This window comes from Struthio camelus, chromosome 11, assembly GCF_040807025.1.
Source record: "Struthio camelus isolate bStrCam1 chromosome 11, bStrCam1.hap1, whole genome shotgun sequence".
Classification (NCBI taxonomy): Eukaryota; Metazoa; Chordata; class Aves; order Struthioniformes; family Struthionidae; genus Struthio; species Struthio camelus.
In genome coordinates, this window is record NC_090952.1 from 7,238,004 (window position 1) to 7,254,166 (window position 16,163).

General features: G+C 49.2%; 1 protein-coding gene across 1 annotated transcript in view; it reads left to right on the plus strand.

The window, feature by feature from the left end:
• SLC16A2 (solute carrier family 16 member 2) overlaps positions 1–14,945 on the plus strand; it is a 54,410-nt gene extending 39,465 nt beyond the window's left edge. The window contains exons 2-6 of the mRNA XM_068956702.1: positions 2,746–2,890; positions 8,530–8,992; positions 9,672–9,815; positions 11,611–11,839; positions 13,479–14,945. Coding sequence (XP_068812803.1) covers positions 2,746–2,890; positions 8,530–8,992; positions 9,672–9,815; positions 11,611–11,839; positions 13,479–13,699 — 1,202 coding nt within the window. The 3' untranslated portion in view covers positions 13,700–14,945. The remainder of the gene's footprint in view (positions 1–2,745; positions 2,891–8,529; positions 8,993–9,671; positions 9,816–11,610; positions 11,840–13,478) is intronic.
• The last annotated feature ends 1,218 nt before the right edge of the window (positions 14,946–16,163 follow it).

The following is a 16,163-nucleotide window of genomic DNA, read 5'->3' on the forward strand; positions in this document are numbered from 1 at the left end:
CTAGGCCTCCACTTTTCTTTTTTCACTTCAGTCAGAATTTATTAAGGAATACTTCAGAGTAAATTGTGTTCTTGAGAACTTATAATTAATTTGGAAGGGTCAGTTCTTCCCAGGCTAAAGAGGGCTTCTTTGTGTGGTCCCTTTTGAAAGGCAGAGACTGAAGAGGCTGTTATGTAGCGGGGATTTTCCTTTAATGGAGACCTGGCTATTTTCTGAAAATCTCACGGCTAGTGAAGGACTGGTTGTTACCGCGCAGGGCTGAGTTAAAAGGGTTTGCAGAGCTCTTACTTTTGGTGCAAATGGCTGGTCATATGCTGAAGTCTGGCCACAAAAGCAGCTGGGTCCCCGCGTTTCCCAGAGAGCTGGTGGTAACAGCCTGGGCAGTGAATCACCAGGGCCTTGGGAGCAGAGCCGTGCCGCAAAGGTCATCTCACTCTTATTTATAGAGCGATCTGTCAGCAGTTGGCAACACTTGGAGGCCAGCAGGCAGGGGGGTCTGTCCGAGGACTACAGGCACTGCACGGCACGGGCCAGCCTGCAGAGGTGGCTCGAGGTCCCCACGTTGGTCCCTGCTCCACACTGCAGATCAGCAGAAGGATCCCCTCAGGTCGCCTCTGGAGAGTTAACGCCGCAGAGAAATACTTAATGCAGAATCGTGTCTCGAAGAAGCTAAAACATGACACCGTCAAGATGTGGTGGCGGGGGGGGGGAGGGGGCGGGAGGGAGAAACAAGCCCAAGGTAAGGCAGATCTTTGGCTGGTGGCACTTCCCTGGAGAGCCAGTGTCTGCTGGGCTGCCCTGCCTGCCTGTTTGCCGGTCATTGCTGTGTGATCAGGCTGTTTTCTCCTCCAGCATGGGTTCGTTCTTTCCTTGCGGTGCCTGGGAAGGTGACAGAGCTGTTGTGACTGCAGGGAGAGCAGCCCACATGCGGCAGCTGAGACACCGAGGGAGGGTGAGAAGCAATCCTGATCGTGGTGCTTGGTCAGAGCTGGGCGTTAGCAGGGATTGAGGATTTAACGTGGGATTGTGCGAGGAGACTGCAGTTGTTCACGTTTGCAAAGGAGCCAAGTGGATCCTAGTATCATCTTCTCCGCACTTTGTTTTGCAGCCCTTATTGTCTGTGAAATGAAACCTCTGACACAGACCCAACTGGACCTGCGTCATCCTCTTCATGTGAAAAGGCCATCTGCGTCCCCACAGCTTGGAGCACAGTATCAAGCACTGTCATGCTGGTGCAGGAGCTCATTGCACGTTGAGGGATGCTCCTCAGTCCTCAACATCTCGCCACTTTGGTGCTCTGCAGGGCTTGATCTCCTCCCACCGTGGCTGGACGGCCGTTGGTCTGTTCCAGAGCACCGGCTCTTACCTTCTCAACTGTTCATCCCTCCTGCCTTCCTCTGAGCCGAAGACCTTGCTTGGTCAAGGTCTAGCACCTTCTGCATTGCATTCCCGATTTGCTTCTCCTCGGAGCTCGTAGACAGAGATTTTTGTTTGCCACTACTTTTCTTGAAAGCCTGCCTTTCCTGTAGAAAGTAGTTAAAGAAACCATGGAAAAGAGAAGGTGAAGGGCAGGGAGAAGAGGAAGGGCTGAAGTGATCTTATAATAGTGAAAGTTTCTTAAAAAAGACAGACAGACAGACAGTGGTTTTCTCCAGAAGTAGGTAGAGCAGGGACATGAGATCATGTTCCTGCCTGGATATCACCCAACAGAGCAGGGGATGTAATTTAACCTGACGTAGCTTTGTGGGTCTCCCGTGAGCCTTCTGAATGCAGTTTTAAGAACATAGTAGCGGTGAGACGTTAATCAGGGAGAGCTGTCCCTTCCCATGACTGTGGCGTCTTTCTTTTTTTCTGTTTTTTTAACTTCTGGACCATGCCAGTCTCGCTCGGTAGGGCTTGGACCTCATCCTTTTAAGTGTTGCCATTTCTCTGGTTTTCATTTCTTGATGACGTCCAGTTCCTGTAATTTGAATATCATGAGCTATTTATGTTGTTATGTTAAATTGCCATTTAATTAATATGCCTTGCTAGTTCTGCTTTGGGTATGTCCTGTTCCTAGTGGGTTAGGGAAGAGCACTGCAATGAAAATACACCTTCAGCATTATAAGAAAAGCCTCATGACAAACAGGGAGGGGTAAGAAATCCTGACTCTCTAGGGAGGCGTGGAGAACAATGATGGATAATTGTGGCACCTAAAAAAACAGAGCTATATAACTCAGGCTATCAAGCTCCTAATAGCCAAGAACTGGGCACAGGGGGCTCTGAGGTCCTCTGAATCCATGAGTGCTCTTGGCCATGGAGGATATCTCATGTATACAAAGAGCATCAATGGAGGCATCATTGGACAGGCTGTAAGAGCAACTAGAAAAAGGTATTGCAAGCTGGACTCCTTTCCTAGGACATGTAGGAACCTAGCAGAGGCAAATAAAAGGAAAAATTAGACATGTCTCCCTCACACAGGTAAAGCCACTAAGCGCTGCTGACCTCACCACGATTGAGTATTAGCAAGGGTGCCAGCGCTCGGTGATACTGACAAGGAACACAAGCATTAATGGTCTTATTTATGAACTGTACAGGTAATTAAGTGTATAACGGGACTGCCTTTCTGCTGAGACCACCTCCAAAGCTGGAGTTGGTCCCTGATTCGCCCTGTGCTCTGCTTTTTCTCTTACTGGCGCGTGTTCATTAAATAGTCCTGACGTCTGTGTTTCTTCTCTCACTCTCTGTCTCTCTCACTCTTCCTAGCATGGGTCGGTGCCTTGGCCATGGGGATGATTTTTTTCTGCTCCCCTGTCGTGAGCATCTTCACAGACCGGATCGGCTGCAGGACAACAGCAGCCTCAGGAGCTGCCATTGCTTTCATCGGACTGCTCTCCAGTTCGTTCACCAAGTAAGGCTGCTGCTCACCTGGCTGGGGGGCGGAGGGGTCACACAGCCCTTTGGCAAGCTGCTCTTTTTAATTGTTCTCCCCAAATCCCCTGCTAATGCATTGTTGCTGCCTTTTGGTGCAGATCAGGTGTTTTCAATCTAGCTGAGAGGTCTCCTGCCAGCGCTGCAGCCCGTGTGCAGCCGACATGCTCACAGCATGTTACTGTCCAAATTGAGTCCTGAGTTGCTCTTTTGTCCTTAAATAACAAGAGAATGAATTTTACCTGAGTGAGAAACTTTGCTTTACGGGATTTCAGCTTTCAGGAGCTTCTCTGCTCATGTGCTCTTAAATTTCTGTGTATGTATGTATGTATGTATGTGCTTCATTTGATCTTTAAGACAGGCAGTGAGAAGTTGGCATGCCACTCGCAGGCCACTCAGAAGAGACACTTGTGGACAAAACTGTTGTCCTTTGCGAACAATTTTACATTTGGTACTCAAAGTAAAATGATATTTAAAATAATATTTGACTGGTTACACCTGGCAAGAGTTAATGGTGTTCACTATATGTATTCACTAATGTACTGAAGGGAGACTGAAAGTTTCCATGTACAGGAGACTGGAAATCAGGAATGTAGATGGGTTTTGGAGCAGTTTGCGCTGTTCCCAGACTGGCTCCAAAGCCTGCTGGTTTTGACACAAGGCAGAATGATTGCTACTCCGTATTTTCCATGGCTGATCCTTTCCCATAAATTTGTGTTGGCAGCCTGTCACTGATGAGCATTTTGATGGTAAGTCTACCTGATTCGGTGTGATAGTTTTTCTGACCAAGCACATTTGCATCTTTAGGGAAGCAAAAGAGGTCACCCCCCCGGGTGTCCTCGTCCTATGTGTCTCTCTTTAGATGTAGTCTCAAAGGCTCAGTACTTGGGCACCATGAAGACATCCTCCAGAGCATCATTTGCCCAAGCTTGTCTGAATAGAAACATTGCCAGCGGTTGGATTTCGGTTGAAATCAATATTGTTTTAATTAAAATGCTCCCAGAAGTGTTGTTTAAAGCAAACGCGCTCTTGTTCCAAAGAGGGCGACTTGCCCACACCCTGCCCAGAGCTGCCTTTGTGCCGGGCTCGCTGCCGGCACCAGGGAAGCGGGCCTCTGGCAGCTGGCTGAGGAGGGCCTTCAAACGCCTCGAGTTGGGAGAGGAGAAGTCTCCAGGGGGTTTGTTGTTGTGCAAGAAGCATGGGCCGCCTGCTGCTCAGCCGCATGATGGTGGGCCTCCGTCACTGGCTCCTAATGAGAACCAGCTCAGCTCGAGGAGGACTTTTGCCCTGAAGACCCGTGTCTGATGAAACTCTCAAGCTTGCCCCAAACCTTGGTTTCCTGCAGAGATGTGCATGCATGCCCTGTTCCCAAACCAGCAGGAGGGTCCGGCAGGCTGTAGCTTGCCAAGACCTGTCTCTATGAGGCTGTGGAAGGCCCCGCTGTTACGGTGCAAGGGTGGAGGCAGCTTTTGAGGCTCTGCCATGTGATACGACTCCTGGTGGCTCCCTGCCAGAGGGGCTCCTGGCACGGAGGAGCGCGACGCAAGAAGCATGAGGGAGAGCAGCAGAGCCTTAGCATCCCGGTACGGACACAGCAGTGTCACAGAGCCTCATAATAATTATAACTAACCCCTTGCTCCCCAGTCCCTGGGGTACAGGACACCTCTCTCCCAGCAAAGCCCCTCGCTGACCCCATGTGCAAGCTTGCAGGGGCAGAGGAACCATTTCAGCAGAAAGCTCATGTGGCTTTGCTTTGTTTTCAGTTGTAATATGCACCCTCCCAGTGCACAGGCCCTGCCTTGTGCCTCTTGCAAAGCACATGGCGCGGGGACGGGGGCTAATTGCAACTGGGGGGCTTGGGATGCTATAGCCGTCTCCCTCAACAGCATGAGCAGCGGCATGGAAGAAGCCAGCCCTCTCACTTCCTCCACAAATGGCGGCCCTTTGTATTTATAAAGATAATAGTAATTGGAGAAAGTCTGATCAATCCTGAGGGAAAGTGCCTCTGAACTCCTGGCAGCGCACAAGATCAAAGATGTGCTGTGTTTCCCTTGTAATCTTTATTTCCCTCTAATCAGCAAAACTTTGACTCCTTTTCTTTCCCTATTGTAAAGTGTTCGTGTGAAGAAAAAATGCTCTTGAGACCACATCACTGCCAGTGGATGGTTGTGTTGGGCTTAAAAAAAAATGCATACAGAGAAAAATATTATTTCCAGGAGAACTTCAGAGCTGAAATCCATATTTCTTGCTCTCTTGCTCTTAGCTGAAATTCCTTTGGCTGCCTTTTAAGGGAGAAATGAAACCCCTTTGCAGCTGTACCGCAGGAAGCGAAGGGAGGCCTATTTATTGAGCTGCCTTAGGCAAAGCTGAGCAAGAGTCGGCTCAGCACAGCCCCAAAACCAGTGGGGCTGTGCGATTTGGAAGTTCTCCATCTGGATCATGAAGCCCAGGCCCGAAATTTGGAGCTAGCAGCTCCTGCTCACCCAGAACAATGAAGAGGCTTTTTTATTTTGATGTCACAAACTCCGCACAGGAGCAGGCACGCCAGTGGGCAGGCTGGCCTAAATGCATGGCAACTACAGCTGGTGAAAAGCACTGTCTAGCTCAGGTTTAAAAATCCTAGACATCATACACTGCACATCGACCCCGAGCCTTCTCCCTCATCAATCGGGCTTGAGGTGGCTCCTGCCACCCCACCCCAGCACCGCTTGCCACTGCCCCGTCCTTGCCTGGCCAAGCTTGCTCAGGGGACACCTGGTCTTTGCAGTCCGTTTTATGGGCAATGTGAGAACAGACAGGGAGATGCTGTGCGCGAGCTGAACACAGAGTGCCCAGAGAGTCCCGGCACCGCTCTGAGCAGAGCTGAAGATGCCTCAACCACGTGGCCGCAGAGCTCAAAAGGCAGGAACCAAGCAGCGGCGTTGGGGCTTGCTCACAGCCAGTGCCTCCTACTCACAAAATGTTGGGAGCTCCATATGAAAGTCACTAAATAAACAAAATGCGCTGAAAAGCAGAGACTGGGGGAAGGCCGAGGTTTTCTGGATTCGTTGTAGCTGAGAAGCTGGCATGCAGCTTGGCAGCAAGAGGAGCAAAGCAGCTTATCCTTTCTTTCCGGCCTTCCGTTAGGCGCCTTTCAGTGAGCTTTGTTACGCTATTAATCAGCCAGGGCTGCTGCTGATCTAAAAAATAACAGCTGGGTTCACACTTCCCCTTCCCGCCGCTTTGGAGTGGGATGTTGTAGTGTGAAGGCAGGGAACGACAGAGGTGGAAACGTTGGCTAGTTTGGCAGGGCTGTCGTCCATCAGGCCTCGTGGGCCCCTCAAACCCTCCACCCTGCCTCTCTGCGGACGATTAAGAGTTTTGCGGTGGGGAATGATTAGCTCTTCTGCCTTGCCTTACTCAACCCAATTTCTGTTTCTTCCCTGAGACGTTGCTGTGTTTCATCTGTCTCCCCTAAGCCGGGAGATAGGCTCTTCATGCTGCTCCTGGAGCTGCTGGCGAGCTCCTCCCACCTCTCCCGGGGCAGAGCAGCCCCAGAGCCAATGAAGCAGGAGCTCCCATGATGGATCTGGCTGTAGGTGGGCTGCATGTCAGCTGTGAGCCCCCCAGGTGGCTTACCTCCTGCTTCGCTTCCCGCCGTACCAAGGTTTCTACATGGGCCTTCAGCAGCAGGGATCTCTCCTCAGCTCACGTCCTCTGCAGTGCAGTTACTGCTCTTGCCTCCTTTCATCTTTCAGCATTAATAATGCAAAGTCTTTTTCTCCGAGAGACCCATCTCTTGCTTTCTGCACCTACTTCTCCCTTGCTCCTCGCCATACCCTCAGCGTTTTCTGCAGTTATGGCATGCGAGACTTTGGCCCGTGGCTGAATTTCACTGTTGTCCTCAAGGGCATTCTTGAGGTGTCATTTCTGCCTTTGTGCAGTGGCATTCAAGATGTTCCCCTGAGGGAATAAGACCCCCCCAAAGCCTCTGCCACTGGGGCTGAACAGGAGCTGTTTCGGTTGTGAGTTGTAAGTGAGAGGCAGCCATTAGAGAGCGACCTAATTATCCCAGGGAGACGGAGCCACGGTTCCCAACAGGCAACTGTGCTGGGGCGAGCAGAGCAGCTGGCCGATTCCCAGCAAACGGGAGGGGAAACCCTGGCTAAGAAACAGGCCTCAATCAAGCCCCCGCTTTTGTGCCCTGTTGCAGGGATGTTTAACGCCACCAGGGAGCAGATGGGACCTGTGGCGTTTGTCTCCCCTTATCCAAAATGTAAGATTAGCCGCAGTCCTGAAAGTTGGTGTGATCTAGCTGAGATCAGCGGGACCTCCTGTGGTGCCCACAGCCCTCAGTAAGTGGGTCAGTCCCTGGCGCCCGCGACATCTCTGTCACTCTCGGGGCTTTGCCTGGGATGGCTGTGGGAGCAGCCTGTGCAATCCAGCTGTTTGCTTAACTTCTGGCAGAGGGTTTTTCAGATGGAGCTTAGCTCTAGAGTAGCTAGAAATTGCCTTTCGTGACAGCCATTTGTCTTCGAGCACTTGGGTACAGCAATCACGTTCTGCTTTCTGCTTGGCTAGCTGAAGAGTCAAGCTTGTAATGGAATAAATGATGCACTCATAAACGTTTTCTCAATTTCTAAAACTGCTTTGTTTCATCCGGGCTGCTGTCTTCTCACTTGCTCTGGGAAAAGCTTTTAGTCTTTTACGCAAGCAGTTCTGAGTACTGGAATAACCAGGACCCAGTTCCTGCAGGGCCTTTAGGCTGGTTAGTGACCGAGGTGAATTACCCTAGGTGTTTCCGTCACACTCTCCTCCCGTGCAGCATGTTGGTGGCAGGCTTTTGCAGCTGAATGTATTGCACGGGGATAGAAAAAAACCCTTCTTCTGGAGAGAAGCTTGTAGGAACTCAAGAGTTATTTGCATTGCCTAACTTTAGACTCCTTTCTTAGCTGTTTCCATTGGGAAAACTGGGCCAGCAATTGAGAAACGGCTCGTTCCAAAGGGGCTCAAGTACTTTACACATGCTCTGTAGAGCAGCCACTTCACTCCCTCCTCAAATGCAGTCACCTCTGAAAGGTAAAAATGAAATCTGTTAAACATCTAATTGAAACTTCTGCAGGAGCTCAGAGAAGAAGAACATAATTATCCAGTCTGGAATTTGGATGGAAACACAATGTTCTCTTCCTAAGTGCCTAATAATCACTGAGGTTGGTGCCTTCTGCATTTAAACAGTGGGTGCAGAGTGTTTTCAATTAGTTGTTTCAGTGGAAAAAAGCTGGGTTTCCAGCTAAAAATAACGCACCCTGCCTGCCTTAGTAAAGGTTTTTTGCTGTAGTTTAAAAACTCTTCAATTTAGGTGAACTTCCCAAGGAGGGTAGGCTGGCTGCTGCCTTCTCCACTTCTCGTTGCAGAAAGCACTCCCTGGCTAGACTTCATTTTCTCTAAGATTTAACATGCCAGCTGTGAAATGAGGATAATCCTTGCTTTGTCTAGGGAATAAGCTCCTCAAGACCAGACTGTCTGTGTAGTGCCCATGACATGTGAGACCTTGGTCTTGACTCAAGCTTTTGCCAGACTGTGTGAGAAAGTTTGTTTACCCCTGTGTAACATAACCACGTTCCTGTGTGTTTCTGCTAGGTCTCTTGAAGTTCGTTATTTCACATACGGGATCCTCTTCGGCTGTGGCAGTTCCTTCGCCTTCCAGCCCTCGTTGGTTATCCTGGGTCACTACTTCAAACGCCGCCTTGGCTTGGCAAATGGCATCGTGGCCGGTGGCAGCTGCCTCTTCTCCGTTTCCCTCCCCTTCTTTTTGAAGACAGTCGGCAAGGCCATCGGGCTGGCGCATACTTTCCAAGTACTCAGTGCCTTTATGTTCATCCAGATATTCTTGTCCCTGACGTATCGGCCCATCTTGCCAGCTTCTTGTGACTCTCAGCATGATGGGCGAGATAAGATGGTCAGCCGGAGCATGCAGCAGCAGTGCTGGTCTCAGCTGCGCAAGTATTTCAACCTGAGGGTTTTCCGGAGAAAGACCTATCGGATTTGGGCCTTTGGGATCGCTACTGCTGTCCTGGGATACCTTGTACCTTACATGCACCTGGTAAGAGCATTGTCAGGGCAGGAAGGGTTGGGGGGGGTCGTCCCTTTGCCGCAAGTGAGATGGCTCCTCCTTGCAAACGGAGTAGAGTGCAATGAGCAGGTAGAAAGGTGGAGAAGGGCAAGAGGAGGAGAGAACCAGTCGGGACAGAGCTGTTAAAAGCCTTGAAATTAAGAAACTGCTGCAGGCACTTCCTGTAAACAGGAATAGTGACGGGGGACAGATGGCTTTTGAATGTTCCTACAAAGGACCATGTTGATTGCTCCCTCCGGACAACATCTGCATCAAGCAGTGGCAGAGCGGTTGCTTCCCGCTGCTGAACTGAAATGACTCCAGAGGCGAGGTGGCAGCGTTTCTGTCACGCTCGACTGCTGGGAGGAGAATTGGTAACGACAGAGAGGGGAGGCAGAGTTGTTGGCCCTTGGGTTTGCAATGCATGGATGTGGTGGGCTCATGTCAGCATGGCATGGATATGAGCATTGCAGCCACCCCAAAGAGCAGCGAGCCCTCTGAGGGAAGTCCACACTCAACGAACACACATGCTCAGAATTTAGAAGTCTGTGTTCCCTCCAAAAAATTCTTGCTTTAGTGTTTAAGGTCATTCCAGCACATCCATTTGTGGCGTGTGAGATGAACCACCTTAGGGAAGATTAACATTCTTATTTCCTTCCCTTCATCCTAGATAAAATATGTGGAGAAGGAATTTAATGAAAAAAAAAAGGATTGGATTCTCTTGGTTTGCATTGGAGCCACCTCAGGGCTCGGACGCTTGGTTTCAGGTCGGATTGGTGACTGCATTCCTGGACTAAAGAAGATTTATTTGCAGGTAAGTTCTGCCTGATCCTTCATGTAGTTCCCAGCTAACTACTGCAGCTCAGCAACTTGGGTCATTCAGCTTAATAACTGTCAATGACAGATCTCAAATCCTTTTCCAACCATTAGCTAACACTTTCATATGCCATGAGGGAACAACAGGGGTACACAGAGGAACAGAAAGCTACATGCTTGACCTCAAGTCTTGGTATCAATTCAGCAATAGAAGACTGTAGTCCTGACTCTTTCCCTAACTGCTAGACACCCTCTCACCTTCTTTTGGTTTTGATAAACAAACTGCTGAAATCTAGCAGATAATCCGTCAGATAATCCTTCTTAAGGCTTCTTAAAAGGTCCTTCTTAAGGGACTTCTCTGAGACAAGAACAGAGGGTTGATGGCATTGCTGGGCTCAGAGAACAGGATAATGTTGTTGACCTGTTCAGTATTGTCATCATTTAAAGTACGGTTTTGGTCTTGACAAACTGCTAACTGGTGCTTACCTTCCCTTTAACAAGTCGCTATATCCCTAGTGTCTAACTCCCTGCTTCAAAGTAGAGGGGATATGAGAGGTTTCTCAGCAGAACTGATTGCCATCTGTTTTGCTGCTCTGGATTCAGGCCTGCTGTAAAAGGAGCAGTTCTGCTAGCGTCTCAGAGCGGACAGGCAGTAGAAATCAGCTCTTCCTAGGAGTATGCATAACATCTATTCAGTCAGCAGCACAGGGCTAAAACAGTTTTTGCAACTGCCCGGCTGTCTCCTTGTGGGAGAAGAGACCTCTGGAGCCCTCGATCAGGAAAGAGAAATGCAGCAGCACTAAAGCCATTGCTTTCTCTAGTTCAGGTGAAGAAATGCTAGTCATGCTGTCATTCAAATCAAGGAGCTTTTTGAGCTTTGTCTGCAATTCCAAGAAGCAGGAAGTATAAAAGCAAAGTCCTGCAGTCCTGGCTGAGATCCCAGAGGATGTGAAAAGATGACCAAGGGCAATGGGTAGTAATGGCATCCTTCAGAAGTCGTCTCTGAGAGGAGGCCCTCTGTGCTGTGAGACGTTCCTGACTCTGGGATTGTGCTCAGAGCCTAAGCTGTCCTTGCACGGTCTCATCTTTGTTCCCACAAACTTCTCACTCATTCTAGTGAAGCATTTGGTAGATCTTCTATTCCTGGGTCTTGTAGCATCACCTGTGTAAACAAGCAGCTTTGGCTTTGCTGCTCCTGTTCAAGATGCCTGAGCCTATTTTAATGGCCGGATGTTTTGAAAAAAATCTGCTATGATTTAAGCACTACAAAAAAAAATCCACCTCCCACTGATTAAATGTTGGGATTAAATAGTGAGTGTTCTTCACTGTGCTTGAGGCCTTCAGTTATTTAGGAATTTTTCACAATGGGATGAAAATGAAGGGTGGAGAGTGACAAGGAGGGCCAGAAAGGCATGGCTGGAAGAGCAATCATACAGCTTATGGGAGCAGGAAAACGATCCGGACAGCAAATGAGCCATCTGAGTCACTGCAAATGTCCAGAGCAGCTGCATGTCGCTCCATGATGCCTGATAGGGGGCTGAGTTTACTAGCTGCAGAATCAGTTGAGGCACCTGAAGCTACAAGGTTGAGGACCTGTTTCTCCTGAAGTGTTTGTGTTGCCTGGCCAAGAAGCTCACCTTCTCCTTTTAAGATGAAACACCCTCAAGTCACTGGAGGGAAGGTGCAGAGCAGCTTCTTCTTAGCCATCCCCAGTAGTCCTGCAGCCCTTGGAAACCCTAAGCTCATCCACCCCAGCAGACACCTAAAGAACATGCCTGCTTTTGTCTCTCCAGGTTGCGTCCTTTACACTGTTGGGCCTCATGTGCATGATGATCCCCCAGTGCCGAGGGTTTGAGGGCGTCATTGTCATCTGCCTCTTCCTCGGCCTTTGCGATGGATTCTTCACTACCATCATGGCCCCCATAGCCTTCGAGCTGGTGGGGCCCATGCAGGCATCCCAGGCCATAGGGTACCTCATGGGCCTGATGGCCGTGCCCATGACTGCTGGTCCGCCGATAGCAGGTTGGTAGCACCCTTGGGGTTGGTCTTGGAACCAGCTTTGGGAGTGAGCAAACACTTGTAGCAGCTTTCACCTGTGGTGACATTTTGGTACGAAAGCAGATACATGCTTTTTAACTTTCTAGCTTGTCCTGTTACCGCAGGGGTTGAAAAATATATATATATATATATACCATGGCTTTTGGTTGCTGTTAATATGTTATGCCTGTATATGCCCTTTCTACCAGTATTATGTCCTCAGCCACTGAAAAATTCCTGTCTCTCTTGGGCCTGCCAAAGTGCAAGAACTGAGTCAGGCTGTGCCGATCAGCTGGCTGCTCTGTCCTGCCTCCTTGGCAAATCTAACAGCACAGGCAGTCTTTGCCTTCTGGCAGCTCAGATGATTGGCTGTGTGTCGCCAATGTACAGACTTGTTGCAGAAAGTCAGCATCTGAGGACCTTTCTCCAGACTGATGAGAAGTGACCAGTGAGGGAGCGGCAGAACAGGTTCAGAAGCAGAATGAGCACATAAACAAATTTCCCTGGAAGATAAGCTAAAACTTAGGAGGTAATGATTCATTTCCAAGGCAGCATGGAATGGAATTCAGGGAATTTCTTGAGCAGGGGAGCAAATTTAGTGTGGACCATACAGACAAAAAAAAATCCACACTTACTTAGTAGATAGATGCCTTATTCTCGGTAGCATGTCACAGCAAAGATTAGCATTTTTTAGAAGTCCTTTAATATTGTGATGTCCGGGGACTGATTGCTAACTGGTAAGTTCAAGCCCTGGATTATTGAATCCAAGTTAGAGATGGAGACACCTGAACACAAGTCTTACAAAGACTTGTATATGCATGTATAAGCATGTGAAGCACAGTGATAATCTGAACGTCCTTAAAAGTGAGCATGTTGCAGAAGCTGGCCCTTGAACAACAGAACTTCTGCAACTGAAATAACTAAGCTAAAAATGCGTAAGCACATTTGATCTTCCTGATTCTGGCAGCAAATGTTCAGCTCGATACCATCACGAAGGAACTCGGTGGTTGGAGAAGTCTCTCTGTTACTTTGGTGCTGCAGAACATCCTGTATCGGACTCCTGAGGCACAGGATTAGATGAAGGGGCCCGTTTCATAGACCTAATTCCCAGACAAGTTTCTATACTTGAGAAAACTCACAGGGATTTTCCAGTGTCGAAAAATGGTAATGTATTATTCTCTGAGGAGGCCTGGCTGTGGCAGAACTTGCTGAACTAGCAAGCGCAGAGTATATTGGTTTTCAAGGGATCGGTTATTGTTTGTAATTGGCAGCACGTATTCTCCCTCTCATATCCCAAAATAGACAAAGCGTCCGTAAGCAGAGCAGAACCTCCAGATGGAGGCAATCGGCTCAGGAGCAGCTCATGCCCGCTTTTAGTTATATACCTCCTGGCTGTGAAAGCTCTCAGAAGTGCCGTCTGAAACATTTGATTGTCTAACACTATCTTAGCTTGCTTTCGAGCTAAGATACGTCTGATTGTATTTTGTTCTGGTTAAATAAGAATGAATGTCTGGGACTTTCATTCTTGTGTTCCTGGCCACAAAACGGAGTCCTCACTCAGTGGAGGAGACAGGTTAGTTGTTAGACTGACACGGCTATAACCAATGGCGCTCTTTTCTTTCAGGATACCTCAATGATTATTTTGGGAATTACCACGTTGCCTTTTATTTTGCTGGAGTTCCCCCCATTATCGGAGGCTTGGTGCTATCTGTCGTCCCTCTGGTCCATCAAAGGATGCTCAAGAAGCAGCGGCTGGATTCTGGCAAAGACAAGATGTTGGTTTCAGAGACGGTCATGAACGGAGAGCTTCTTCCAGGTTGTCCTGCCTCAGAAGCACAGATATAAAGCCTTTCCCTGGGCCTCCACTCTGACACACGCACACCTAGACACACACTGTTGCCACCAGCATCTTCTTGATAGCCTAAGCACAGGCCCTTTTCTAAACGGACTCTAATTCTCAATGATTGCAGATGCACTATGTTTGTAAAGAAAAAAAAAGTTCTTCTAGTTAAATGCTTTTAACTAGCAGAAATGCTTTTTTCGGGACAGTTTTGATTTCAAAGCCTCCTTTTTTTTTTTCCTCTAACCATTTTTCTAAGGAGAACTCTCACCAGGATTCAAATTTGATCAATCTCCTCGTCCTTCTCCCAGTTTTCTATATGTCACAACAAAGGTTTACAGCTAATAAATTTATCTTTTTAAAGCAGGCCACAAGTGGAGCTCATTGAACCTTTCAGATGTCCAAACCATCCCCTTTGGTGTCACTTGCCTCGGTCACAGTCAAGTGAGCTAGTCCGTCCCCAGCGCAGCTGGAGAGGTTATTTTGGAGGCGGCAGCTTTCAAGGAGGAAACGCCGCTTTAGTCCGAGGCAAAACCGAATAAATTATCAGCAGGTCACACTGTAATCTTTTTATCTTCTCCTTTTCCGCTGTCCTCCCACGCACGCCGGCATGCACCAAGAAAGGCACCGCAGCTGTCGGCGCGCTCTTAAGGACGAGCGGGAGCTCGGCTGGGTTAGAGACTCCACCGCAGCGCGGTTCTTCCGGAGCGAGATCTCGATAAAATAGCGCGGTAGAGGCGTGGGCACAGCACAGAGCGAAGGCCGAGCTCGGCGTCGCGCGGACGAGGGCCGTCGCCGGGCAGCGGGGACAAGGACGCCGCCGTCCTCCTGCAAGCTTCCCGAAGGGCGCGCGTCTCCTGAGAGCGAAACGATCGCTAGCTTGTCGTTTTCGTGCCTCTTTTTTTTTTTAAATTCACCTGCCATTACGAACTGAAAGAGCGAAGAGGAACGCGTGCTGTGGGAATCATCCCTCGTTTTCTGTGTTTCTAACACCAAGGCAAAACTTTGTTCCAGAAACCGGACTTCGGTTCAGGCCCCCGACTCCTGCAGCCGTTGGCAGGAGGTTTGTATATAGGCTACGGATCCTGCATGCCCCTCCGGCCCTTTTTTATCTGCATTTGATAAGGCGTAATAAGGTCTTGTGGTCTGAGCTTTTGTTGCCTTCTGTCCCTGTAACAGCTGGAGAATTAACTGGTGTATCGTGACGTGTCTGGTTTATGACTATAAAATGAGATGTCCGTTTGTCCTGCCCTTTCTTCGAGATGCTTTTCTGTGACGGTTGCTACCGCTCATTTCACATATTGCACCGTCCGTTTGCTGACTGCCGCCTTATTTTAGGAAGCCCGTGTCAGGAAGCAAGAGGTCCATAGCCAGGTAGGGTGGTTATTGGCGATCTGCAAAATCGTGCCCAGCCAGGCCACGTGTCTCCGCATCAGTACGTTGGCTGGAGCCAAGCTGCGGTGCTCTTCATCAGACTGCTGAGATGGGTGCCAGCGTAACCCCGTTCACTGGTATAAAACATGCGTGTTAGTGGGCAGTGTTGGCCAAACCACCAAACCCCGTCACAGCCTGACAGTTAAAGGAAAGAAATGTTTTATATTGTAACTAACTCGCTTTGTAAGTTGGGGGGGGGGGGTTAGTGACATCTGAAATTTTGATGAAGGTCTTTGAATCCTATTTTTGACTTTAAAGCCTTCCTAGGGAGAGATGTAAGGGGGTTAAATTAGAGAGATGGCTTATTGAGAGCCATCGTGGGGCAAGCAGAGCTGCTCCAAAGCTAAACCTGGACTCGATGAACGGATGTGTGGCTCATAGCAAGCAACTGCAGCTGGCTGCTACCAAAAGGCAAAGCACTTTGGGCTCCCTGCATGAGACTGCAGGCCAGCAAAACCTCCCAAGCTCATAAAGCGATTTATGGTTCAAGTCGAGAATTTTTACCAAATTTCACTTCCATTGAGCGCTCTGCCTGGCTGCAGCGGTCCGTGCCAGGGAGTCACCTGCAGTCGGTGCAAGGGTGCTTAACGCTGAAGCTGCAGCATCATGTAACGCCCCGCCCCGAGGAGTTGGAGATGTTGGGTATCAGCAGGCGTGATGGTGAGCAGAGGGATATATCCCTTAGCCTATCCTGCACCGATGTTTGTTAACACCCTCCCAAAACCGCCCTCAGCATCTTTGTCCTGTCAAGACCATGTCCTTCGTCAACAAGGACCAAATTCGGAAAGGCATGTTTGAGCAACGGCAATGAAACTCTCGCCTCTCCAAGGGAAACTAAACCCAACCTGCTGTCTGCAACCGCAGCCTGGGACTGGGGGAGCAAAGGCATGGGCTGGCGAGCAGAAAGGGGCATATTTTGGGTTTGGGTGCAGTCTAGCTTGAGTATCTGGCAGGAAGCTTCCAAGAATTTCTGCTCGCTCTCGACGTGTAAGAGTGGGAGTGCGACGAGCTGGGTGTCCCTCAGCGGGGAGAAGT